The following is a 25,000-nucleotide window of genomic DNA, read 5'->3' as shown; positions in this document are numbered from 1 at the left end:
CAGAAATCCACAAAGGTGGCTGCTGTTGGAAATCTGTTTCTCGGATTTGCGCTCGGAGAAAGGAGATAATGTTTCCTTTTTTTTCATGTTTTAAAAGAAAAGCTTTTTTTTTTTTTTTTTTTTTTTTCCCTTCGTTACCCCCCCCCCCCCCCCCCCCCCCCCTTCTTATATATTTCCTGGCACTGCTGTAACTGGCAAGGGAACAGCTGAATAGAAAGAGGCTGGCACAGCCTGGAGTTATGCCAAGGCAGATTGGGAGAGATGCCCACTGCGGAGGTGGGTATGCTGTCAGAGATTGTGTGTGTGTGTGTGAGCGAGTAAGGCAGAGAAGTGGAGGCAGAGGATGCCAGCTCTGTCATGGTGGCTTGTTTGTGTGTTTCGCTGTTTGTGTGCGAAGGGGTCCTTTATCAGTTGCTTTTAAAGGCTGGCAGAAAGCACACTGGCTTTGTTTTTTTTTTTTTTTTTTTTTTTTTTTTTTTTTTAATATTACATCTAAATTCTACCAGATTGTCTGCCATCTTGACTAGCCTAAATAACGGGCACACACATTTCTGAAGTCGCCAGCGGCCAGGTGGGCAATTTGAGCCTACAGATTGGCCTGCTTTAAAATACATTTAGACAGCCATGTGTCCACTAATTTTTTTTGGCTCTGTTATTAAATATGTAATGTTCTTATTTATGTATCCAAATTGCAATTAGCAATTGCTAAGTCCAAAAGATCCCCCCGCCTGCTGTGATTTAGAGATGAAGACAGTGATAGAATGGCAGACAAGCTGAGTTTAACGTTATGGTGGGTTCCTGGGGGAGGGGGGAATCCGGTTGGGTTTTGAAAATAATACCAGAATAACTACGGTAATGTTAATATTGTTAATATTGTTCTCAAAAAGTGTCATAGAAACTGAAGGTTATTACGTTTGAAATTTTCTACCATTTAACATGTTTTATGTTGTTTTACATAGCACACCGTGCCATCCAGGGGACAAAATGTGTAATTCCAAGCCAGATTTTTTTTTTTTATTCTATTTTTTTCATCTTGTTTACAAGGAATGCCTTTGCCTTGAAAGTGAATGTTCCATGATTCAGTATGTAGTTGAGGTTTTAAAATATAGTACTGCCTGTTACAAGATTAAACAACAATCCATGTGTCAATATTTCATACCTGGTAAGTTTTATCTGTTTAACTCCACTTTAAAGGTCACTCTGACTTTGCTTATGAATGTAAATACTTCTCGTTTTATTTTGAGGGACTTTACCCTCACTTGTACTAGTGTTTGTGATGTAATAAAGTAACAACTTGTATTATTTCTTAGTTTAGTAAAATACTGTGGGGAAGAATGTTGACGTGCTCCTGCACACTCATTAAAGCAGTGTGTGGGAGAGCCTTGTACTGTAGCTTCGACAGCCCCTGCTGTTCTGCTCTTTCTGCACCAGTGCCTTTTGTTGAATTCGGTGCTTACGGACCTGCAGGGTTGAGAGGAATTCAGAGCCGTTTTGGCAACTGTCCTTCTGGCTGGGCTGGCATTGCTTTGGCAGAAGAGGCTCTTTAAGCCTCTGAATTGTGTCCTAGTTATAAAGCTGTATTGTATTTTGCACTGGAAAAAAAATCTTTGGCTGTTAACCTTGCTAGTACCTGTTGTATGCAATTGTGTGCTTTTATGATTATTTATTTTTCTCGCAATTGGTCCGTGTTGAACATGGAGTTGCATGCATTTCCCTTGGCTCTCTCTAGATGGACAAGCATCATAGCTGTTAAGTGGATTCAGAGCAAAGTGTGTCTGCCTTGGAGGACACATGTTTGTAGCCTTAATTATGTCTGATAACCATTTTTTTCAGTCAAGTTCTTTGACTGATGCATTGCTGAATGATCTCTGGAGTGTGGTGTGTTTTTCACTGAAAAGTACTTAACTACTTTAACATTCCAAGAAGTAATATTTAATAGCTTAGACCTGTTTTGTGTTGTAAGATACAGTTCTGTTGCATGAGTTTGCCGTCAAAGACTGCACCATGACAACGAACAGTGACCTGTAGATGTCAGATTTAGGGGGGGGGGAGAGAATTTTGTCAAGAAGGAATTTTTGCAATTGTAGCATATCGTATCACCTGAAACAGAACTTTACAATTACAGCTTTTTTATGATTTGATAAAAAAAAAAATACAGATCCTTGGTTTGTGCTGTGTGCTTTTGTTGGTTAGATGTTCCTTACTGTGCTTGTACAGCTACTCAAAAGAATGGAAAATCCCATAAGAATGGAATTTCGGCAGTCAGTCTCTGCTACAAGGCATGCAGTTAAACCCCAAGGTTTTGAGCCAGGGGAGGGAGAACAGAAGTGACTGATATTTTCTTAGGGGTTGACAGCAATGTAATCTTCCAAATGCAGGGCCCAGCTTTGATCCTGCTTAGTAAGGACAGGCAGAGCCTGGTTAATCCGCCTTGTACATTTTCATTTACCTGATGCGGGGGTGGAGAGGCAGGCGTGAAGATAAAGCATGCGGCTCATCCTGTAGATCCAGTCACCACATCTGTCATTGTGTTTCATAGCTAAACTTCTTGGCCAACTTCGCAAACAACCACCAAACCTAAAACTCACCATTTCACTGATCGTTTTTATTCAATTTAAAACAGTTGCTCTAAATCATTTTAAATATCTTTCATGCGAAGGGTTATATTGCTGAGAACCGTATTGTTTGCTTCAATATGGTGGATGTGTTTGAACTTTGACCCCCTTTTTAAAATGCTTTCTTCATCTGGGTTTTTTTTTTTTTTTTTTTTTTTTTTTTTTTTTAGATAGAAGCATTTTCTTGTCTTCCAAAGCACAGAGTTTGCATTTCAATAATACAGAATGGTATCAATGTTTAATTTTAAATAGGCTGCTATCATTTGAGGGAATGTGCAAATGATATAAATCTGAAGAACGTATTTTTCTGGAGGGTCCTGCTGACTGAATTGAGAGCACATCGCCCCTTCTGTGTCTTTTCTCAAAGTATGCAATCTGTTTCTACATTTAGGTATTTAAAAAAAAAAATAAAAAAAAAATAATAATAATCTTGATCAGTACTTCACCTAAATATTTAATGGTATTAATGATGAAAAAGTATGATTTGATTAAAATATTGATGTTTAGTAAAACGGCATGGTAGCTGTTTAATAACAATTTGTGAGCGATGAGATTATTCTAAACAGAGGTGCTTATTAACCTTTTGGCAGTAAAACTGGGAGCTTACATGAATAATGGGGGGTGATGAAGTCTGTATGAAATGTCAAGCGTATACAGTGCTTTGCATTGCTCTGGACTAAAAGAATATTCAGTGCAAAAGATTTACAAGAGTAAAGAGTGCAGCTGATCCAGCAGGTCCCTTTTGAACTGAGCGCCATCACATCTGTTACTGCATTTCACAGCTCAGCCAACCAACCAACCAACACCCAAACCTACAGCACTTATAAGTGATATTATAGAAGTGAGTAGAATTCATATCATTTTATATAAAAGAACAGTTTCAATGACAATAACACAAAACAAGACTAATGTGCACCGCGGTCTCAGTCCATTAACTATAGTATGTACTGTACCAGTTGTCTGGCCCAATATATGTTGAACAAAGAAAACCTGCTTTTTGACAGTCTGTTGGAACCTGCGAGAAGGGACTAGTCCATGGCCAGTGTTATTATTATTATTATTAATATGCAAGCAATTTTTATATTAACTTTTCCTCTAGAAAAATAAATTCCAGTTAATAGCATCACAAGACAATTTAAATAGTTATTAATTCAAATTCTGATATGCAAGAGTTGGTGATTTAGTTAATTACTATTATTAGTTTTTAGTTCATTGCACAGTGATTCTAAATCAATCCAAAGCATAAAGGCTGTACCCCACTCTGACTGCTTTGAAATGGATCTGCCCCAAGGTCGGGCTGCTTGACATGGGGGTCAATTGACGTTGCATAATCTGCAGTTGCTATGTTCAGAAGTTCTCCTTCGAAGTGATGGACAATTGCATGAGCAAGCACGATGACAGCTTTGGTTTTCTAATGTAGACTGACGTCCACTGGGGGCAAGGTTCCAACCACCAATCTAATTTTGTTGTGTCCTGAGCTGGATTGAAATTACGCTTGCTTCTTTTCACACATCATAGCCTGGCTGGGTCTTTACTGTTTTAACAATTTAATCATAGTACATGTGTAACTAAATGTAGACCAAATCTGCAGGCTTTACCAAGGAAGCCAAGTGTTTTGGTTTTTTCAACAAGGCCTCACATTATCATTCTTTTTGTTTCTAGCTAAACATGCAGTGAATGGCAATACCACGGTAGAGCCTTTTCCAGAAGGAATGGAAAAGATTATTTTTGGTAAGTTGGAGTATCGGTTTCATCTTATTTTGTTGTGGTGCATATTAAACATCTTTGCTTTCTTCCAAAATGTTTTACTAGGAAGGATTACATAAGTTGCGTGTCTTAACTTCTCTACCCTATCATATTTCTTTGGAAATCCTTGATTTCTTCTCTTAATAGCTACTTTTCTGTTCTTGACAGTCACTGTTTTCTCTGTTCAGTTGCTGTCCTGGAGTTGAACATGCCCAGGATGATGATGTCACAGGCAAACCTTTACTTGCAGTATCTGGCTCCAGATGATTGAAACAAATTACCAGGTGTACTTTTATTAAAGACCAAAGGGCATGAAATTGATTTTTTCGTATCTTTTCAACTGTTTGATAAAGTTCAGTTGCCATGTCCTTACTTTCTAGATATTTGGGTTGTCATAGCTCCCTTACAAGCAGTGCTCTTAGCTTTTCTTTCGTTTTCCTAGCACAAAAGCAAAAGCACATTTTCAATGGAGCGGTATAATTACTGTAACAGATAAAAATACCAAGAAAATAGGTCCATCACTTTTGTAAGGTGTTGCAACAGTTTCACAGCCCTCAACACAAGCTTTAGAAAACATGCCCATAACGGAGATGTCTAATGTTTTAACGGAAATTAAACATCTCGTTCCACGCCATAGAAAGAAAACAGAAACTTGATTGAGGGAAACATTTTATTTGAAGAAACCCGGCAATATGACCTTCAGAAGACAAATATTGACGTTAAAATGCAGCTGTTGACGTTCTGCAGTGGCAGTTTTAATGGTGACCGATACCATCACATGCTGCACAGTTTTATTTTTTTAATTGAAATATTTAGCAGCATGAACTGTTAAACAAATGCTAAAAAACATATGTCTTGTGCAGCTGTAAGGAACTGTTGTGCGTGTTGGATTGCACAGCCCTGACACATGGATTTTCATTCTCTCACTACATTGCAGGGATGGGCTGCTTCTGGGGAGCGGAGCGCCGCTTCTGGAGGAAGTCAGGAGTTTTCTCCACGCAGGTTGGATATGCTGGCGGCTACACCCCAAACCCTAACTACCAGGAAGTCTGTTCAGGTAGAGCTCATTTCTGTATCAGCTTGAAAGAGAGGGGCCACCCTCTTGCCAATATAACTGGGAGAGTGAATCGAAGCCATGACTTCAACACTGTGAACCTCTGATAAAAATAAAAATAAATCTTTAAATATAGTGCTTTCCAAACTCTTCCTCACAGGCTGCAACCAAGCATGAGCCACTCAGACACACTGAAAGCATGGTACAGCATAGGTAAGCAGTGTAAAGCCCAGAGAGGTATGGTAAAAATGGCAAGTGCATGGTATAAACATTGGAATTGCACTGGAAAACTTTAAAAAAGATTACCGTGCAAATATACAGTGGTAAACCTTTTATAAGGACACTGCTTTGCACTCCCCACCTTTCCACACTGCAGCCTAGCAGTCTTAACCACTGAGCTGCCCATACCCTTGGATACGAAAAGACATTGCCTTTAATTTGACTCTCTTCCTTCCACCTGACCTACTTCCAGGCAGCTCTGCAGTTAATTGCAGCTTTGAATAATCTAGCAGCACAGAGCAGCCAGTGCAGTTTTCGGAGGCAATACAATATTTGTATCAGTGTATTAATTGCAGGCACTAATTCGCTGGCATGCGGAGAGAGACGAACAGAAGGCATTATGATGGTTTATCTGTCGAAGCATTTAGCAGGCCAGCCAGAGAGGCTAGGAGGAGGGGATAGATAAGCTCTTCTGTGTGAAATGCCTCATGGACCTGTGTTGTCTGAACTCCCCCTGTACTGCAATATTATCTTGATATCCTGCCACAGTAGCAGATGATAATTGGAATCTTATTTGTCTTCCATATTTTTTTTTTCGGGTATTATACACACATCAGAGGAGGCCCCACGGGCCTCATGTTCTTGTGTAATTGCACAGAGAAAGAGATTTAGGTCTATGGGTGTGCAGCGAGTCCTGCATGCTGTTAGGAATCAATGTGCCTTTATATATGCTTAAAGTAAGAAATATTTAAAGGCAAAATATTTTTGTAATTGTGCTGAAGGAGGGGTGGGGGGGTAAGAGAACGGGCTGGTCTCTGCAGTCCTCTGGAAGGTGTGTGATTTATCAGCTTGCAGCCAGAATGCTGTAACCATTGAGGTTTGGAGCGCGCTTCACTGTCTTTCTTGGCAATTCCTCAAGAGCTCTTTTCAGTTTAGACTGGCTTATCTCAAGAACAGCACAGCACAGCTCCTTAGCCCAGCCCCCACATAAATGAGCAAGATGTACAAATCTATCATTTGCAAAGCAAATGTGAAGTGCCCTGCCATTTCATCCTCATCATGATTTCTGTGCTCATCATTGGTGCATATATGTTATAGTCATTTGGTTGCATGCCCTGTGCTCTCACCATTGCCCTTGACAGCATGTATAGTGACCTTGTTTAGATGACTAGCAGAGACCCCTACATGTTTTAATGAAAACTATTTGTACAGTTTTGCCCCAGGATTCAATGACTTGCATCAGTGACCAAGTCTCCTTGGTTTTGGTAACTTTAACGCTTTATTATAAGAAATATAGAAGTGCTTAAAGGATCTTAGTACAAATCTTGAGTAAGTCAATATTCCACCAGAATTCAGGTAAAAGGCTTCAACTGAAAATGTATTTTTCTTCTTCTAGTTTCTAAAGTCATTAATGGTTTTGGTCAAAATTGAAAAATAAACTGAAAGCAGATACCATCATGAGCTATTTCCATTTTCCATGGTTTTGCTATATGATTGTATGTGTTGTTCATTCAAAAGCTTTTTCATTTAAATTCATCTCAGATCATAGAGAAGTGTTTCTGCAAGAAACATGTTCATTTTACTTTAGTCACAGAAGAGAAATGGACATTTTATTAAAATAGATTCATAATACAGCTATGGACAAGATAGCTGTATTCTGTGTTCCTTTTTTTCTGTATTAGACCGTATATTAGCTTTAAAAAATCAGTTCTAGTTAGTCCTGCCCCTTGAAGTGGCCAGAGTTTGCCAGCAGGGGGATTTGGTGCACTCGTGTCAGAGCTGCTGACCTTGCGAAGCGGCTCGCTGGGGTACTTGTCCGCTCCTGAGGGCTGATTGTCAGAGCAGGGGTCTGGAGAGTGCTGGGGACCTATCATCTGCCAGCTCAGCAGGGTACCCCCCTCCAACTGTGTCAGAGCACTGAGGGCCACTGGAAACACTTGTGCCGTTACCAGACAGCCCCAAGCTTTAAAAAGAAAAAATAGTCCGTCCCAGGCAAATACTGAAATGGATGTTTTTACATGAAACAGTTGCTGGCACGCTTCATATTGCAAATAGGGTAGAATTTGGGAAACTGTGTTACTGGTTATCCATTTAAATATAGGGCCCTTGACTTTAGTTTAAATTATCCATAACTGTTAAACGTGCTGTAGTGCTACATTTAGAATTATAAAAGCAGCTTGATCCATTCAATGACAAATGCTTCCGCTAGAAGTCTTTCAATGTCCTAAATTATTTAAATCCTTTGTGTATATGCATGCTGTATATATTTGCATTTTAAAATACAGATCGGATAAATCTTCAAAACATTAATTTATAAAGAATTACAATCAGAACAAAAAGGCGATGGAGGAGGGGGGAATGATTCCTGCTTCTTGACAAATCCTGTAACACTATTACCGTCAATCCTTCGCTGTGATATAGTGTGGAGTCAACCCAGTTAAAAAAAAAAAAAAAAAAAAAAAAAAAAAAATCACAGTCACAAGATTTCGCTTGAATCAGGAGTCTTTGGTACATTGTCAGAGTGAACGCCTCAAGCAGGTGCAAAGCCAATTAGAGTCAGCTGGAGAGCTGTAGAAAACACATAACAAATGTACTATTATTTTATAAGTATGTAACCTTTAAACTTGATAGATCCACTAATATCTGCGATTAAGGGATAGAAATCAAAAAAATCAAATACATTTGGCATTTATTTATTTATTTAAACCCATTTTAATATTTACTAGTTAGGATGAAAAAGATCAATGGTCGACCTTAATTACTGCGGTCAAGCCAATGGGCTCTTTTCACCCAGTCAACCTGTGAATGTTACAAAGCTACTCAACCCTGTGTGCGAAGCCCCTGTTAAAAGTGCAGCAAGGTTACCTCGCCGTAACCCACTGGAGCGCAGAGTCCAATGCAGCAGTCCTGGTTGGCCCCCTGCAACTCGGCTACACAGCGAGAGTGGCATCACGCTTGCATGACTCGCCCTGCCCTGCACGTCACCTTGTGCTAGCCTACCATTTCTGGAACTGTCATTTGTAACATGGTCTGCTGTAGATCAGGAGAAACCCCTACAGCACATAATTATGTGTGTGTATATATATATATATATATATATATATATATATATATATATATATATATATATATATATATATATATATATATATATTTTATTTTTTTTTTTTACTGATTTATTGTGATACGTACAGAAATTAACAATCGTCTCAAACCTGCTTGGTTTGAGGGTCCACCAGCTGCCCCCCGCCCATAACCAAGGGGCAGCTGCAAGGTTGGAGTTGGGGGAGGTGACGGTATGCAAATTATCTAATGCAAGAGGGGGGTGGGGTGGCTAGAATTAGGTGACATAATCTGTGTAGGGGACAGTCCTTCTTACTGAATATACGTTTTAAACATTTTGTTTCCTTGACGGGAGATTAATCTTTCTGATTTTTTTTTTTTTTTTTTCTGGCCCTCAGGAATGACAGGACACGCAGAAGTGGTACGAGTTGTCTATGACCCGCAGGCAGTCACCTACAAGGAGCTCCTGAAAATATTCTGGGAGAGTCACAACCCTACAGAAGGTACAACTGCAGCTGCACAGCCTTTCTATATTTTATTCATTCATTCATTTATTTAAAACGTACTCCAAGTCTGGCCCACCAGTGTGTTTTTAAGCCCTAGGGAGGGAGGCAGGCTACATTTATTGCACTTTTCAGCATTAATACAAAACCACCACTGCCATTACAACAAATATTGGTATCAGTGCAATGCAAGTCTCACAATTGATCATATTGAGCATTTAAATTAAAAACATAAGTTTTAGACAGACCTGTAATCCTTTCTTAACAACAGCACCATCAGCTGTTGCAGAAATCTGAGTAATATCCTCCAGTCTGTGAATGTTCTGGTTCTTAAAAAGCTGCAATGGTAGTATCATATTCATTTAGCCCAATTCATGCATGTTATCTGCACAGCCACCCTTGTGCAAGAGACATACACTAGTATAAACAAGCAAACTTTGATGCATGTGTAACCACTTGCTTTTAACCGTTAAACTAATCTGTATGGTTTTTGTTTCGTTGCCCAGCTGAGGTCAACAACACATACATTAAAAAAAAAAAAAAAAAAAAAAAAAAATGTGCATGCATCTTTTCGCAAAATACAAACAAACTAAACATTTCAGTAAAAAAACTGGTCTGTGAAAGTTCTTACTTTTTAATGAACTTCATTCTTGACTTGTATGTACTCATATAACAGCCACACACGTGAAGTTTATTTATGTGTTTACCTAGAGATTAATATGTTCTTGAAATTGAGTGATTACCAGATTTTTTTTTTTTTCCACAAGACCTCCACTAGAACAGTGGGATTTTGAATATAAGAATACTACCGATTCGAATACATTTTTAATTAAAACGGTATTTGGAAAATATATAGACACAAACTGGCTTCTTTTTAATTTACCAGTCTCTGCACCTGTTCATTTCCACTGAAAATGGGACACGTTTCCCCATAAATATCAGTTATTAGAGAAGTGAACTGGGAAAGTTTTTTTCAAAAGGGCCGCCCCCAGTTTTTTTTGTTTTTTGTTTTTTTTTGCCTCTGGCAGCAGATTTTTCATTTTTTTTAAATGTCATTTACGGTGTGACTTACGGCTGGGTTGATGGCATTTACCCATCCAGTAATTTCTTGCCAGGCTTTATTTTTGTCAGAATTTTTTAATGACACCCCTGAGATCCCCCAAATACTACTTATTTTTTAATAATCACTTCTAGTACCACTGCCAATTTTTCTTCTTCGCCAAAATGTATTTTCTTCACTTTGCGCGCAGCAATTTTTTGTTGTTTTTTTTTTTTTTTTTCAAACAGACTCAAAAAAATAAGACCGGTCTTTGTTGCTTAGCAACAGTAGCTTAAGATCAGGCTTACATAAGACCTACAAAGTTTTGCTTTGTGCAACAGACTTATCTCAAGGTCGTACATTAGACCAATTTCACTGGACTTAAACTAAGTTTTTTCTAACTTTTTTTTTTGTGCAACCGGACCCTGGTCCCAGGTTTGGATCATGCAGTACAGAAATCCTGCAGATTCAGATTCCACTTTGTGTAGGTATACGTTTTCAGTACTAAAATTACTACATGTTATTAAAGTAAAACAGGACGTACAAATGTATTTCATAGGGAGGGAAATAAGCCTCTAATTGCATTAATAACTGGATCAATTTCTAGCCTCTATCATAAGATTTTGAATCTTAGAATAACTGGACTTCCATCCTCTGGTTTATAAAATTAGCTGAGTCTAGAGACCAAGATATTCTGTGGCCCAGAGCCCTCGTTCATGGAAAGAATGCAGTGCAGTGTTGCACCATCAGTGTGTCCTGTGATCTAAGCGATCATTTTAGCAGCACAGGTAATAAGGCTCCTAATATTGTAGTTTATCGGGCTCCCATTGAAGCCTGGAATGGCTGAAACTACTATTTAAGCAGGCTTTCTGATTGGTTGAGAGGGCAGTTCAGGGGGGATCCATGATATTCCTTATATGTCCATGGGATATGTAACAACAGCTCTGATAGGCAGGTATGCTGTCGTATCCATGGCAACCCTAGAACTAAAGCAGTAAAGTATTGATTAGCCGAAGAGATTTTTTTCTGAATTCCCACCCACGTGCTTCAAGGCAATCACTTGTCCTAGATAATGTGATGCTGCTTATTGTGTTGTAAGCTGCAGTGAGGGTTGGGGTAGGTCATTCAAGAAGCAGTCGGAAGCAGTCCTGAGGGAAATGCGATAATGAAATGGGCAAACCATCGTGAGCCTAGTGACCGCTTCTTTTTTTAATCTCAAATTAAAAAAAAAACAACAACATAGTAAAACTATACACCTTTCTAGGGGTTCTAATTTACTCATTTTAAGAATCCCATTGAAAAAATATCATATCCTGTATACTAAAATTCAGCAACAAAAATACAGAAAAAATTATATTTGGTTTTTAGTAAAACTTGATTTGCCTAGTCCTACATAAAGCACCCATTCGGAGTCATAAAGGAGTTTTGAGATGATGAGCTGCCGTTTGCAGTCTGATTGGTTGGTGGACATGGCAAGGTGTACAGTCCTGTATTTAAAGAAATCCTGTCACTGTTGTTTCAATGGACAAGACAGCGGGTCTGACAGAAATCTGTTGAAATGAAAGATGGGTAGTGCGAGGGTTAAAAAAAAAAAAAAAAAAAAAAAAAAAAAAAAAAAGGTCTGTCTCTCCTGTTGGTTTTGTTAAATCTTGGCTAACTGCAGGCTGTCTCGCTCATCTCTTTTTATAGGAGCGTGATGTCATGTCAGTAAAAAGCCATGAAGCTCTCAGCCACTGAGCCAGAACAGACTGAGAAAGTTTGATCAAAGATTCATGAAGTCTGACCTGAGAATCGAATCGCAGGGACAGCTTGTGCTGTGTTGCTTTTTTTTATGCTGTGTAACACAGGTCCCCTATTCCCTGTAAGAGACCCTCTCCGATGCCTCGCAATGCCCCCTGCTGACAAAACTCTGCATGCAGTTCATAGTTCCCATCTCCGCTTCTCAGGTACCGCTCGGCATTATGGGTTTTTTGTTATAACCACGACCTAGAAAGAAAAAGATACCACTGCAATACATTGCACGCTGTTTATGCAGTGACTCTTGTGACTAATTTGAATCATTTGCATTTTGTATTAAAATGTCAGCTTCAATGTGCAAAACACAAGCTACTGCTGTTCCATGAGAAATGTTCTCATACCTGATGACTTGATAGGCTTCAGATTTTTCCCTGACAAAACACAAGAGTCAGGATAATCGGGATCCTTTTTGTAAAGGAGAGTAGGTGTTTTTCTTTTTAAAATAATTAAATGCATTGACTGCAGGGTATCTCTTATTATCCCTAGTTGAGGATGAAAGTCTTACAAAGGGGGAATGTATGTACATATGTATGGCACGCTTCATGCTTTTCTCCAGCAATTCAGCTTAGTCTGCTGACTGCGGGTGTTTGCAAGTGTGCTGGGGAGAAAGGAGAGTGCATCTTGAAGGAGTGGCTAATATTTCCTCTGTGCGGGGGTAGACAACTAATCAGTCCATTGGGGGAGGAGGATGGAGGTGTGTTTTTACAAAGGTTTTCTTTAATGATGTTGCAAAATCTGTTTTTGTGTGCCTGTGTGTGAGATTATATATATATATATATATATATATATATATATATATATATATATATATATATATATATATATATATATATATATATATATAATATATAATCTCACACAGAGTATCATACACACACATACTAAGGTAATAGTGTTTCTACTGAAACAATCATGAGCTTTGCTGATCTTAACCCACGCTGCGACTGCTCTGTTTTTATAATCTCTGTAATACCAGGATCCAAGGAGTGCAGGGCATAGAAGGGAGAGTTGAGTTTGAAATGTCTCCATTCAACACTGGATGTAGTGTATATGTGTGTGGTACTGTGAATTGGAGAGGATGAGGTTAATGCTGTTTTTTGTCTCGGGAGTGGGGGGGCAGGAGTAAGGTTGCTGGGAGTCTAGTATTGGCTCTGGATGTTGCCATCCCTGTTCTGATTGGTTGAGGAGCAAGGCAGCTAGTCTGTGTTGCCGGCTGTGTCGTAATGCCCTGGTTTTGACAAACCAGTTAAAAAATGGAAGCTGAGAAAATGAGAGCGGGGTTAGTGATACAGAGCAGCGTTCTTTAACAATTGAATCCATAAAGGTACAGTGCACCTTTGCATAGAACATTAAAGGGGTTAAACCAGGGATTCTGGTAATTATTTTAAGTGAAGGTCCAGAATTCTTGGTTACAGCAAAATGAAGGTCTGGAACAACATTTTCACACTGACTGCTATCCCAGTACCCACAAACGCACACAGAGCTACACAAATACAGCATCGGTGTTCAGGTAACCTGATTCAGGGGTAAATGGGTTCAATCTGTTTTCCAAGCTGATCTTGCAGGGATGACCTTGAAACTGTGTTCCCGGTCCCAAGCAGCTCTCATTATTGTGTCGCTTGCAATGAGCGACGGTTGGGTTTGGATTTGGGTTTGGAGGGTAGAGTGTTTAGCACAGATCTCTAGAATCCGGAAGCAAAAAATTATTACAAGCATCATTACACAAGCCCAAATAGTATTCTTAAATGCTCTGACCTGTTGTATTTTATGTGTAACCAAAAATATAAATAACGTCAATACTGGTATTATGAAAGTCCACCCTAGTATTTGTCAGGTGAATGAAAAAACAAAAACAAAACAAAAAACTAGCTGTGGCTTTTTCTGCCTTAATTGCCATGAAGATGATGTCACATGGTATTCTGTAGCAGTCACAGCTCTGAGTTCAGGATTAGAAGCGTTGAGCTTTAAAATATATTTTCCATATAAATTGCTTATTATGAACAGACATATGTAGTGTATTTATTTTTTAATGTACAACGCATTTAAAAAACCATAATTAATCCAGTTTATTCTGAATATTATCATTACCTACCTCCAATATGAAAAACAAAACACAATTTAAAACATGTGTCTAAATGCAAAACATATAATCCTTATCCGATCATGCGTCACAGTAATATTGGTCTGGTGCTGAATGCATGTAACTTTCTTGCATGGTGTGAAGGGGTGTGGGAGCCTTAATTAATAATGTAGTTATTTATTCAATTGACTACTCCAGCCACATCCCCACATGTTTTTGTAGGGAGGAATTTAACCCCTTCCCTGCCACCCAGTACTCCCCGCACACCCACACCCATGCACGGGCAGGGCTTTCACCCTGCCATGCTGCCACACATGGTCTTGAGTGTTTCTGTAGTAAATAAAACATTATTTCATTTACTCGTGGAGCTTGGCATTTCCTAGAATTTCAGGAACACGTGCATTTATCAGAAAAGCTAAAATAAATATGAAATGTGGATTAACTGTGTTTTTTTTTTTTTTTTTTTTACATGCATTTTACTTGGTTTCTTCTGACTTTTTAACATTTCAGTTTTAAATGTGTATGTCGCAGTCCACCTGAACGCAATGGTCTAGGAAGGGCATGGAGATTTGAAAACTGTGCCAGCACTTTTAAGGTGAATGCCCTGTAGACTGTGCAAGTAAAAGAGGAAGAAACGAGACTATATTGAAAGATTTTTGGAAGGGCAGATGGACCCATCAGTGCTGAGCGTCTGACAGCAAATCCTTGACAAGTGTCAGTGCAGAGCAACGAAATCTCCTTCTCGGTGACTAGATCCTGCAGAGAAAATCAGTTGGGGAAAATCCAGGGCAGGATTAGTGAGTGTTTCCCCGAACTTAGAGGGCAGCACAGCGTGGTGTAATCAAAGGGGCAGGAAGTACACTGGCACAGCATGGAGGATAGTGACAAACTCTCCGCCTTTCTGTGAACGTATCAATCAATGTAGTAACTCTGGGATCCAGGGTGGCATTTAGTAAGTGCTGCCTGTGATATTCCTCTGTGTGCCCAACCTACATAAATAGTACCATAGGATCTCTCTTATGACTTTCGATGTAATGACCTTCAGGAACTCTTCTAGCACTTCTTTATATAGTCTTCAGATTGAAATGCATGTTAGTCTCTTTAGTGTAATTCTGTCTATATAAAAACATGTTGAATGGAAGTAAAGATCCTGTTTTACTGATTTAAGCTCATCTTTTAGATCTGTTACACAGGCCGTGCTCTTTATATAGAGTTAGTCTCAAAGAGGGAGTTTACTGACACAGTTGGAAATGAATTATATTGGGAAGGAGACACGTTTTCACACAGATAGAGGTGAGGGCAGGGAATGGGTGATCTAGGCATGCTGTTGATGCGGAGTTTCAGTGTGTTGTTGACCAACAACATATTGATTTGATGTTTGATGTTGATTTTTGTCTGACTGCTGTCACGTTGTCATTTCTGCAGAAACCCATTTTGGGGGTTACAGTAGAGTACAAGTGACCTATCCAGTAATACTGCAATGGTAGTAAATGGTGGTTAACTGTCCAGGGACATAACACCAAGATAGTTAGTGGGGTTTCAGTGGGGTAACATGGACAGTGTTTGCCTGTGCAATATTATAGGTTTTTATTTTTATTACATTTTACATTAAATATGTCCTCTTTGAGTTCATATTGTAAAATTATTATTTATACAAAAAAGCTATTCTGTGAAAACGCTTGACTTTTAAGGAGACCCCAGACAAATGACCTCATTCACCCGAGAGTTCTCATGAATAATTAAGCGGACACTTGGAGGTGTTCATTAATAATTCATGTACCCTTCATGGAGATTGCAGGGAACAGAGGATGTTGCAATTTTTGTTAACCTTTGAACTTGCTTAAATTGGTAAGATAGGGAGGGTCTTTACTCCAAACCTGAGTGAAATATTTCCTCCCGGGAAGGAACTTGCACACTGTGATGGAAATAGAAAGACGGTGAATTAGCCCATTTTAACCAGTCCTATAAATGTGTTGGCTGCTGAACCCTGCGTATGTTCTGTTGTGATGAGTGTTTATTGCAGTTCCTCTAATGTGTGTTCATGTTTCTGTATTCTGTATGTTTGCTTCAAGTCACAATGGAAAAACAAGGTCATTCAGGTTCACCTTGCCTGTTCTATCTCAGTGTTTTTCTATTACCCTATTTTTTTTTTTTTTTTTTTTTTTTTTTTTTTTAAAACATGCTAAATATGCTGTTAGTGCAGTAATTCTGTGCAAGGAGATTATGAAAAGCCAAATTCAATGTGCTGACAGTATTGTGTAAAGGCACGATGCTTGCCTGTTTGAGTAAATCTTATTTACTCACAGTTTACTGGAACACACTTCTATTTTGAAAGATGAACAGTGTGAGGTCAGGATTAAACCCATTTGAGAGACCTGGCCTAAAGTTCCAATGAACCACTGGGGCTCATACTTCAATCACAGCACAGACACGCCATTCACAAAACTTTAAGGACTGTGTTGAGATTTTTCCCATTAAGGCCTGTTTTTGAAAAGGACATTTTTTTAGTCCATGAAAACCTGTTTGACTGTTTAACAGTGGGGTAGACGTTTTCTTATAATTTCTTAAAGCAACTGTTTAATCTAAAATAAGCCATTAAAAAATGCATTTAGAATATAGAGCCTGGTTACACAAACATACCAAATTACATCATCCCCCAAAGTACTGACATGACTGTGGTACCATTCTACCAGTGGTCACAGAAGATCATAAGAGGGACCAGGGACTGATCTTCCCTAATCTTTGTGAATATTGAATAAGTGGAATTATTTCTCTGCCTGTACATCCTAGCTGTCATTGTGGTCATGTGTCCGCAGGAGTTGTGAAGTAGTAGCCTAATCTCCCTCGATACTGCACCCTTAATCATCACTGCAGGAATGGGAATAATTTAGCTTAAGTTTTGAAAAGGGATATCTCGTATAACAAGAAGTAGAGAAGCCTGCACTGACCTGTTCTTGTTAAAATGTCTCTACAGGTATGAGGCAGGGTAATGACATAGGGACGCAGTATCGCTCCGCTCTCTACACCTACACGCCCCAACAGATGGAGCTGGCATTACGGACCAAAGAGGCGTATCAGCAGGTGAGAGTCACAGTGCATCTGCAATGCACCAAAAAAAGAGTGATAATGTGTACTTTTTTATATTTGAAAAATGCACTGTCTCCTATTACCAATGGCTCATGTCATTAGGCCACATTACATGAGTGTTTGACTTTTCTTGAGACATCTGTTTCTCGTGAAGTAATCTGGTGGGGGGGGTGGGGGAGTGGGGCGGATTTAAATTAGCTATGATGACGGCCCACTTTGATTCTCATGCTATTATTGAAAGTGAACAAAATACTGTTTACATGAGCAGAGAACAGTTTCACGAGAAATAATCCACGTGTCCTTGTGGTTGACATAAATGGTTATTAAAGATCTGATTTGCCGGGAGTATTCGGTTATGTCTTTATTAATAATAAACTGGGCCAAATCCGAGTGGTGGTTGAACAGGCGTTTGGGCTACTGCAGGGGAGGGGGCGAATACTACTGAAGCGTACTCAAGTGAACCACGAGCATGTTCCCCAAATTATTACTGCCTGCTGTGTCCTGCACAATCTGTGCCAGGACCGTAAGGAGGTGTTCAGGCAAGTGGAGGAACAGCTACCTCAGCCTCCAGCAAGAATTGCACAACAGCGATATGAAGAGGGTGCTGCTGTTAGAGATGCACGGCTATCTGTATTTTTGTAACCCGACGCTGTACTTTTATTTTGGATCACATTTTTGTTTCATTAGCTTATTTGGTATCTCGTTATACCAAATATAGCATCCTCATTTGTGCTGTACTTGTTTGACTGCTTCTGCTAAATAAAGAATTGGAATTTTGAGTATTTCTTGATTCCCAAGAAATAAGTCACGAAAATTCCACACCACATTTTGTTTTGAGAGTGGGTTAAACAACGTTCGTGTTGTGCATTGTATCAAGCTGCCTCATCATATCCTCTTCCCTTATGGATATTAATATCCGAGCCTCTTCACCACAACAACAGACGGAAGTGGAGGATCGACACTGATCTTGCTCAGACATAACTAGAAGAAATTACATTGGCATACAATTATACACATTTTAACATAGTCCTTAGTAATTCTTTACAATAAAGACATTTTGACAGATGTTTGGAAAGCTATTTGCAAGTGTATTCTGAAGAACTGTACAGCAGCTGCAACCACCTGAACTCGCAAGCCCACGATGCAGTTTATCAAACATTTTTAATAATAGCTTTAAACAGAAATTTGGTACAGATTGTATGATACTTTACAAACACATTTAGATCCGTGTATGATTAGCATTATGCACAGTTCTAGGGAAGATGGAGAAAAAAGTGGGGTTATCTGCAACATCAATCTGATAAGTGAAATACAGCAAACAAAACATTAATTTCTCTGCTGCCATCTTTGGACCGTGGTAACTTGTGTATTCCCATGTGACTTTTATAGCAGCTTTAGGAAAGGACTTGAACAAGCTATTTAACATTTCCACGAGAAACTCGTGTTTACATGTGTAAGTGGGCGTTGATTTCACAAGCTTTTCCTGGAATCTCACAAGAAATGCAGACTTTCACAGTAAAATACTGAAACCGTTTTTTGGGACACTTTCACAAGCTTCACGTGTATTGTCCATTCACATGAAATAATCACACATGTAAATTGGCCTTTTGTAGCTGCCCTTGGTCTAACCCTTGGATGACTATTTATTGTCATTGCAGATCATTTGGTAAGTATTTCGGAGAACGCTGTCTAAAGGCTGGAGTGTGTGTATGAGTGTATGTATGTACTGTCTGTGTGTCAGATATACTGGGGTTGCACATACAAATAAAAACACCTGCAGTAGCACTGCTAATGGGGTGAAGGATCACCATGGGCAGTCTTGCCTGCAATGATTAATATGAGTCTTGCTCGGCAAATACATTTTTCTGGTGGGATATGCAGACCAGGTTAATCAAGTAGTTAATGTCAAGGACAGGCCATCACACAAATGTAAGGCATTTGTTTCTACTATTTTGTCCAACCCCTGTATGTATGTATGTATGTATGATCCCATATGCTGTTTAATTATTTTCTGGTGATGACAGTGGGGTAGGGGAGCTAGTAGGAGTCCCAGGGTAGCAGGTCACCATGGAAACAAACAATGGAGGTCAGAGGGGCTGATACAGATTATCAAGTTGCCATAGAGATTAGGACCTCATCCCCAGTCTTATAGAGAGGTGTTGGGGTCAGGCCTGATGCTAGCTGCACAAAGCCACAATCGGAGAATGTAATGGAACCCAGATTTATATAATGTTCCCACAGCAGTCATATTTTTCTGAAAGCATTTCATTTTATGATGTCATTGGTGCATCATTTTTGATATTGTTGCCTGAAATGAGATCTGAAATCAAAAGCTATCATTGAATTCAGTGCAGGATTTATAGGCTGTGTGCACATATACTATTTTGAAGCAAGGACAAAGCCACCATTTTTTGCAGAGAACAAAAGACATGTATAGAAAACAAACAAGAAACTTCAGTCAATTAAATTATGTCCTTTTATTGCCAGTTTTGTAACATAATTGTATTCCTCTCTGAAAATGTGTTTATGCCTTGCTTCAAAATAGTTTGTGTCAGTTATCGAACAAGGAAGTTATTTTTCTGATAACACTACCAGTATTTATAAAAGGTGGCTTTATGTGAAATGATGTATGGCCAGCACCTTAACACTGAACCCCACACAAATAAAGCTAAGCCGTTCTACAGATGTGAGGACCAGGAAGGTACAATGCCTGAAGCTTGGAGTCTCAGTGGTTCAAGCTGAGGACTGGGAGTTATGTGATGTTGATAAAGTTGATCAGGGCTACACAATCCCACACCTGCACCAATAACCTTGTGCTGACCCACAGATGATGCTCCGTCTTTCAACCTGAGTAGGATACTGTACCTGGCTGGACCAGCTGCCTTTGACCTCACAACATCTGTCATTTCTTCAAACCATCCATATGCAAGGAAGCATCAATGTTAATGTTTAGTGACCTTATTGACCTCTATCGCCTATAAATATGTACAGTCTCTTACAAATATACGCTTTCTGCAGTATAAGTAGAATAAACCTATACCTGAGGCAAGGGACTGCAGGAAAGTCTCCAGTAGCCTAGTCTCACAACTCCTAAGAGCATCCATCGTCTATTCTCCAGTCTTCGAGCTGTTCTGTGGATAATAATAATAAAAAAAAAGCCGCCTGCATTTTGCAGGGCTGTCAATTTCTTAATTATCGTCAGCCTTGAATAAAATGCTGGTTAGAAAAGAAGAGGCATAATGAAATTCGCAGAAGATCAAAGGATGTCTTTGCTGTTAATGCAGTGGAGTGAACTGAGATGCAATACTGCCAGGGAATGGGAAGGGGGTGGCGCATGTGGAACAGTGGCTTATCAGCAAGCAGAGTTAATTCTCCTTCTGTGGGGCGGCCGTGTGTGCCGGCTGATAAGGTGGCCTCAGTTAATTAGCTAGAAAAAAGAAAGAGACGAGGTCTTGAGACAGACCCGGCCCGGTGCACTCGCAGAGATACATACCAGCACTCTGCCTGCCTGCCGTGAAACAGTGACAGAGAGATTAGCTTTGCCTGTGTGTGCATCACCACAAAGCACACTGGCTCAATTAAAAAGGCAGCGTCTTCGAAAACAGACGTTTTTTTTTTTTTTTTTTTTTTTCAGTTGCCAATTAATTCAGTCCCAACACAGTTGTCTGGGCTGTGTTGATTTTCTTTCTTTGGGGAAATGTGGAGTAAAATGGCATACAGTGTGGTAGATTTCTGCAGACCGAGCCAGCACTGAAGTGCCTTTGGAAACTCGAGATTACAGGCTTGATCCCCAACCAGGCTTGACATGACCTACCTGTAGATGGAATTCTGAAATTAATATATAATGCTCAATCCTGCCCCCTGCCTTTGACCTTGGAACTTTCACTAGCTTAGAATCAAAATGCATTATATGCGGAGTATTATAATATAGTCACGCCTACACACAAATACATTCAGTGCACTAATAACTATACAGACCCCTAAAAATTGTTATACACACAATCGTGTCACATGCACTTTCTCTAGAAAGTATTAACTAAGTTGCAGGAACTAGAAAATAACAAAGCACCTGGCCCACGTGAAATTTATCCCAGGGTGCTAATTTAATACTTGCTAATTCTAGCTTTGAAAATCAGCAATTGTGTTTCGTCTGACAAAAAAAGTGAAGCAAGATTTGCATGTGAGTTAAAGTTTAGCAAATCTGTATGTGAAGAAAAAGATTCTTCAAAGACCTCATGCAGTCAGAATTCTTGCAGCATCAGCAGGAGCCCTGTATAAGTCGCCTTTTCTGGGTGGGTGCTGGGAGTAATTCATTAAACCTGATGATCTTCAACAAATATCTCAATTACGTTTGACACACACAGAGGTACACTTTGTGAAAAGGAATCTGCTTTGCTGAAGAGCATGTATTTCTCAATAGGAGGAGATGGTCACACAGTTAGGAAAGAATTCATAAGGGTTCTGTTCGAGGTGTGGCTAGTTTTATTACATGTGTATGGTATGGGGGTAGCTTTAAAGCAGCAGTTTTCAGACTGACAGACAGGAATCTTTTAAATGGGACAGGAAGTTGTTGTTTTTAAAATGTTGAAACCAAAAGTTGGTAGTGATACAAAACAGGAGGAAAACATGTCAACCTCACCTGATATTGTAAGGAAGGTCAAGTAAAGGGTTAGATTCCACTTGTTAAGTTTCACGTATTTTTAATTTGCAGCACGTTTTTCAAGCACTGAATTGCTCTTTAGTGTCTTCTGAAAAGATTTACTAATCCTTTGGCGCCTGCATGTGGCACTCATTGGAACTTCATGTACCCTAAGGTGATTTTTGAAGGCATAAGGTTATGTTGTGCCTCATTCGTTTCTAAACATTTAGTAGGTCACGATGGGAAATGAGATGAGACATTTCATTTGGAACAGTTTTAATGATCGATCTGTTTATATAATTTACCATCAAATGTGTCACCAAATTTACTACAGCATGCATTAAACAGTAAAGCATTTACAGCCAATTTCATCTATGTACAGAAGTCTCCCACCTTCCCTATTATTAGGCAAATGAATGCATGCAGAATGGCTAGGCAGGGGCTTTTGTTGACTTGGATACTTATTGTATTATGTTGGTATTTCTGTATATATCATTATCTCCTCTTGAAATGCCAAGAACAGATTGAGCTTTTAGTTAACATGTCAGCGCTTTTGTATAGGCCCAGTTTGCAGAAACAATTGCATTGCTAAAAGCAGGGGTGAAAAACAAGAGTAAAACACAAGCTTAAAACAGAGTTTACAAGTGGGCTGCAAGTCTATCAGTATCCTTATACCCTGCTTGGAAGCACGCATGTCCCCTCCTTGATAGGTAGACATAATTTTACACCCCCCTCAGCCCTACAGTGTCTACTGAAGGACAGGTGTAGCTAATTTTGCCTCACTCCTGCTGCTTTGCAATAGAACTTCTCAACGGGAGGTTTAATGTAAGATCAAGTAATAAAAGCATATTTCCTTTTTTTTTTTTTTTTTTTTTTTTTTTTTTTGCAGGAGTTGACCAAAAAGGGTGTTGGTGTGATCAGCACTGAAATTCGTGAGGCTCCGGAGTTTTACTATGCAGAGGATTACCACCAGCAGTACCTCCATAAGGTTCCCAATGGCTACTGCGGACTGAAAGGCACAGGGGTCAGCTGTCCGATTGGACTGGGCAAGAAAGTGGAGCTGTAACTGTGGTGCTTCCCATGCTCAGGGAAGCAAAGCCCAGGTTGCTCAGGTAGCAACATGCTCAGATAGGGTGCATACTAAAAGACTTCTTCACTCAAACAAATCTGCAGCCTTCTAGAGTTCAGTGAGAGCGGTTTACATGCAGACACACTAGCTCTGATGCTTGTTACAAAGAGGATTCTGGCTGTGTGGATCTGTATATCTATATGGGTGTTTAGAAAACATTTGAAAAATAGATCTGTCAAGATCATTTTAAGGAGCTTTTTTATTTTTTATAATTGTTTTAGGGTCTTTTGAATCATAGCCGAACCCTCTTAAAACCTGACCTTCTAAAACATCAGAACAGCATGCTCATTAAGAATGGATTGAATGAATATATATATATATATATATATATATATATATATATATATATATATATATATATATATATATATATAATTATTTTTTTAAGGATGGAAGCTTGCTTCTACGGCCATAATCAGTCATTTCATAAAGTTATTGTTTATCTTTCTGTGTCTCAAAAGCTCTCCTAAACTTTGATGTTTTTCAAGAGAGCCTCGCAAGACAACTCAAAGTGAAAAACAACTGCTACTTTCCTAGAGTGATTTTTTCTTGCTGATTCTGGAGCCAAAAAAGCCACTGCTTTCCACCATGCAGTGCAGCACTGTATCCTCTTGAATCACAAGCTTAAAATTCATAGAATATTTTTTCAAGGCCTTTTTTTCACATTTATGCTTGTTAAGTGAAGTTACGGAAGTGTAGAAAACAACAAAATCGTTAATGTATTCGATCTCTACAGCTCCAGTAGATCAGATGTTTGAGGTGCATTGGAAATATCTTGTATTTGGGGAGTCAATGCTTGGATATATGTTGCCTTAAATAAAAAGTCTTCCTTGCAAACAGACCATGCTACTTTAATTGAAAGTTGATTCTCACATCCCAAAAGTGTACTTGCAAGCCTCTTCATTCAATTTTACCTCGATGATTACTCCCGGGCTTGAGAAAGTGTCCATCCCTTTGGCTAGCTGCAGCCTCACAAAGGCAGTGTGCACTAAAACCATTGGATATTATTGGAGCAAGGTCTATTTTGTGTCATGAACATGTTCTGCTAATTTAAGGTAAAGCAAACAAACATAAAAGACTACTGTATAATTGGTTTTAAAATGACTGTTCTGAAGCCCATTCTGCAGTGGGTTAGGGTTTTGTTATAATTTGGCATACAAAAGTTAATAAAACAAAAGTCTGTAGAACAGTTCCTCCATATTTAGGAAATTATACATTGATGCAAGATTCATAGTCATTGCTATAGTTAGTTAGAACCTGAAGTTTATTTACACTAAAAGCCCTCTATTGCCTTCAGGACAATTCAGAGTTTAACCAGCAGGTGGCATCTTGTACTGTGAATTCAGCAGCAAAGCCCGACATCTATTAACTACTGTGGGGACAATGGGCTGTCCAATCTGAACAATCCTGGAGTGTTCTGTGATGCCTCAGTACTATAGCATGGAACATTGTGGTCTAAGTCAGGATCACATTAAATAGATAATACACTTTTGCACAAAGTACATATAGTATTGTATAGGTTCTACTATGTGACTATAGTACTACTATACAGTTTTGCTATACCATGCACAGGTAGTTTAAATGGAATAACTATTTATTTTAAAAATACAGTAATCAATACATTTCTAGAGAAACCAAACTAATTGCCTTCCAGTTATACAAATGTTACATAATGTATGTTTTGACAGAAGTACACTGGATTTCCACCTGGATGATAAGGGGTGGTTTGAGATGTCTTGATCCCAAGCAGATGCTTACATAAGAACATAATAACTATTGTTCCCTGAACGGTGTCCAGACAGCTCCCTGTCAATCGGAAGAAACGGCATGGCTTTGCAACTCATTCTGTCTCCACTTAATTTCCGATTGTGTTTTTTGTCCTGATTATATGCTTACTTTGAAACAGCAACCTGGGGCGGACTTTGGTAATAGCATGTAGGATTTGAAAAACTTCAATTAAGTCTCACTTAGTCCTTCTGTTATCTAGGCTCAAAATTACATTTACAAACGAGAGAAAGCCATTAAGCCC

General features: G+C 39.1%; 1 protein-coding gene across 2 annotated transcripts; it reads left to right on the top strand.

Annotated features, from left to right (window-relative positions):
* The first annotated feature begins 215 nt into the window (after positions 1 to 215).
* On the top strand, positions 216 to 23,808 carry si:ch1073-358c10.1 (peptide methionine sulfoxide reductase MsrA 1). 2 transcript variants are annotated; one of them, XM_041240504.1, is made up of 6 exons: positions 216 to 276; positions 4,278 to 4,346; positions 5,299 to 5,418; positions 9,096 to 9,200; positions 17,091 to 17,197; positions 22,732 to 23,808. In XM_041240504.1, the coding sequence occupies exons 1-6, from the start codon at positions 240 to 242 to the stop codon at positions 22,906 to 22,908; spliced, it is 615 nt and encodes a 204-aa protein (XP_041096438.1). In that variant the 5' UTR covers positions 216 to 239; the 3' UTR covers positions 22,909 to 23,808. The 2 variants fall into 2 exon arrangements, with proteins under 2 accessions (XP_041096438.1, XP_041096439.1); XM_041240505.1 differs by lacking the exon at positions 216 to 276 and adding an exon at positions 4,550 to 4,645.
* The last annotated feature ends 1,192 nt before the right edge of the window (positions 23,809 to 25,000 follow it).

This window comes from Polyodon spathula, unplaced genomic scaffold (assembly GCF_017654505.1).
Source record: "Polyodon spathula isolate WHYD16114869_AA unplaced genomic scaffold, ASM1765450v1 scaffolds_600, whole genome shotgun sequence".
In the NCBI taxonomy this organism is placed as follows: domain Eukaryota; kingdom Metazoa; phylum Chordata; class Actinopteri; order Acipenseriformes; family Polyodontidae; genus Polyodon; species Polyodon spathula.
Note: the sequence above shows the minus strand (reverse complement) of the source record. Positions and strands in the feature narration are given on the sequence as shown.

What these genes read in the sequence shown, in the direction of transcription:
- si:ch1073-358c10.1 (XM_041240504.1), top strand. Translation starts at nt 240, where the DNA reads ATGCCAAGGCAGATTGGGAGAGATGCCCACTGCGGAG. An exon ending in CTACCAGGAAGTCTGTTCAG is followed by an intron (nt 5,419 to 9,095) that starts GTAGAGCTCATT and finishes TCTGGCCCTCAG; the next exon opens with GAATGACAGGACACGCAGAA. An exon ending in GAGTCACAACCCTACAGAAG is followed by an intron (nt 9,201 to 17,090) that starts GTACAACTGCAG and finishes ATGTCTCTACAG; the next exon opens with GTATGAGGCAGGGTAATGAC.